At 45.0% G+C, this 2,396-nt stretch overlaps 1 protein-coding gene across 1 annotated transcript in view; it reads right to left on the bottom strand.

Moving 5' to 3' along the window:
* The window catches only part of LOC121581537 (BTB/POZ domain-containing protein 3), a 21,199-nt gene extending 19,807 nt beyond the window's left edge, over positions 1-1,392 (bottom strand). The window contains exon 1 of the mRNA XM_041897067.2: positions 213-1,392. Within this exon, the coding sequence (XP_041753001.1) occupies positions 213-556 (344 nt within the window). The 5' untranslated portion in view covers positions 557-1,392. The remainder of the gene's footprint in view (positions 1-212) is intronic.
* Between the last annotated feature and the right edge of the window lie 1,004 nt (positions 1,393-2,396).

The raw sequence follows: 2,396 nt of genomic DNA, 5'->3' as shown, positions 1-2,396 counted from the left end.
TGGTGAGGCGCTACTCTCCAATGAGCTAGTGAATATGAGTTAGTTAGTTAGTGTCACAGACTTCTATAGTATATGAGTTAGTTAGTTAGTGTCACCTACCTCTATAGTATATGAGTTAGTTAGTTAGTGTCACCTACCTCTATAGTATATGAGTTAGTTAGTTAGTGTCACCTACCTCTCTAGTTATGAGTTAGTTAGTTAGTGTCACCTACCTCTCTCGTATAGTAGAGTACATCCCCTGCCAGTTACAGTTCTGAATGGTATTGTTATTATTCAGGTTCTGTTGTTGGTACTCCTGCACTGTGGCCCCCGGCCCTCCACCCTGCTTCTTAGCGCTGGGGAAAATATCTGACATCTTCTTCTTCTTCTTGTTCTTCAGGGTAATGATCTCGTAACACACCGGAGGCAGCTTGGACCCGGTACTACCCCCGGCAGCGCCGCCGACGTTAACTGTCTTTTTGGAGCTCTTAGAACTCGTCGACTTGCTCTTGACGGACTCTGGGAGCATCAAGAGGAAGGTCAGACATTTCATTTTCCGGCCCTTGGCATCGACCATGAGTGTGTTGTCCTGCCGAGCAGTGGGAGAGCATGCAGAGAAAATACATCAACTGGCAGAGGAGAAGTGGAAAAGGGGGGGCAGGGGTACGAGGAGGATGCTCAGACAGGACCGTGGAGAGAGTTGTGCAGTAGCAGAAAAACAGCAGCAACAAAGAGCGAAGAGCTCAAATCAGTCAGTCAGAAAATACTGAGTGGGAAATCAGTCAGTCAGAAAGTGGCCATCAGTGAGAGAACCTCTTCTACTCCAAATGTATGGTGCCTTTAGGAGCAGAGTGAGAGAGCAGTGCAGCGGAAGCAGAGAAACCAGCTCAGAGACCCTCCTACACTCATACTGTTTGGTTGGCTCAGCTTTTAGGGAGCAAACAGTCACAGTACAGGTTATCCTCCAGTACAGGTTATCCTCCAGTACATGTTATCCTCCAGTACAGGTTATCCTCCAGTACATGTTATCCTCCAGTGTGGGTTATCCTCCTCTCTCCTTCACTTTATCTGAAGATAGACAATAGAATCCAATGTTTTTTTCTGAAAATAAACAGGAACAATCTGACAATCCAATGGATGATCCTAAGGGATGTTTCCTTTCACACAGTTTTCCTTTTTTAAAGTTTGATCTGGTGACAGACGATCTGCTTGGGTTCCCATTATTGTTTGTCCCAGATACCGTACCAATGATGTCCTTATTGAAATCCCTCTCCGCTCCTATTCTCGTCTCTCTCTGCTCTCTCCTCCGCTGAGCGCTGGTGTGACAGCCTAGAGATTAAGTGCAGATTCAGTGGTCCTGAGGCAGACAGCCTGTTCTCCCTCTCTCTCTCTCTCCGTCTGTATTCTGCTGACTACAGCGGATGAATGGATAGGCACAGAAAGAGGAGAGAAGAGAGAGAACTAGAGAAACCCCCCCATCGAACGGCACAAGGCATCCTCCGCAGCCTCGGCCAATAGGCATGTTCAGGCCTCCTGATTGGCTGCAGCTGAGTGCGGTACCTACTAGGATATGCTAAGTGAACTGCTTCCATTAAATTGACGGCCATGGCCCCTAATAATGATACCGTATATGGCTGCACCCTATTCCCTATTATAGTGCACTACTTTTGACAGAGTAGGGCTCTGGTCAAATCTAATGCAGTATGTAGGGCATAGGGTGGCATTTTGGACGAGGACACGTACAGCATATTCACACACTGCCTTATTTAGATACTCTGTTTTAGTTCCAGTCAACACTTCAAGCATTCTGCCTCCCCACACACACATATATGTATTTGATATTGTAAATATTGTAAATACAAAAGGGCAATGCTAATTCCTAAGGCTCGGTTGTAAAGGGCGGAATTAGCTTCATGCATTAACATCTATGGAAGGATTTGTACATTCTATATTCATGCAGTTTAATTCCACGCAGGATTCTGTCACACAAATGTTAATACTGTATATTTACATAGTTAGGGACGTTTGAAGAAAGAAAATTCGAATTACTGGATAACATAATCTGTTATTTAATCCTATTATTTTACATTTGTATTTATAAGGGGGCAAATGTTACTGCAGGTAATACGTCTTACTTCCTTAATATCCAGACCAGGACGTGCTGCTGTGTTTAACCTGCCTCGTCTCTACATCTTACTTCCATTATATCCAGACCAGGACGTGCTGCTGTGTTTAACCTGCCTCGTCTCTACATCTTACTTCCATTATATCCAGACCAGGATGTGCTGCTGTGTTTAACCTGCCTCGTCTCTACATCTTACTTCCTTAATATCCAGACCAGGACGTGCTGCTGTGTTTAACCTGCCTCGTCTCTACATCTTACTTCCATTATATCCAGACCAGGACGTGCTGCTGTG

The sequence above is a fragment of the Coregonus clupeaformis genome, chromosome 1 (genome assembly GCF_020615455.1).
Source record: "Coregonus clupeaformis isolate EN_2021a chromosome 1, ASM2061545v1, whole genome shotgun sequence".
Lineage (NCBI taxonomy): Eukaryota > Metazoa > Chordata > Actinopteri > Salmoniformes > Salmonidae > Coregonus > Coregonus clupeaformis.
The sequence above is the reverse complement of the archived record's forward strand: the minus strand, read 5'-3'. Positions and strand labels throughout refer to the sequence as shown.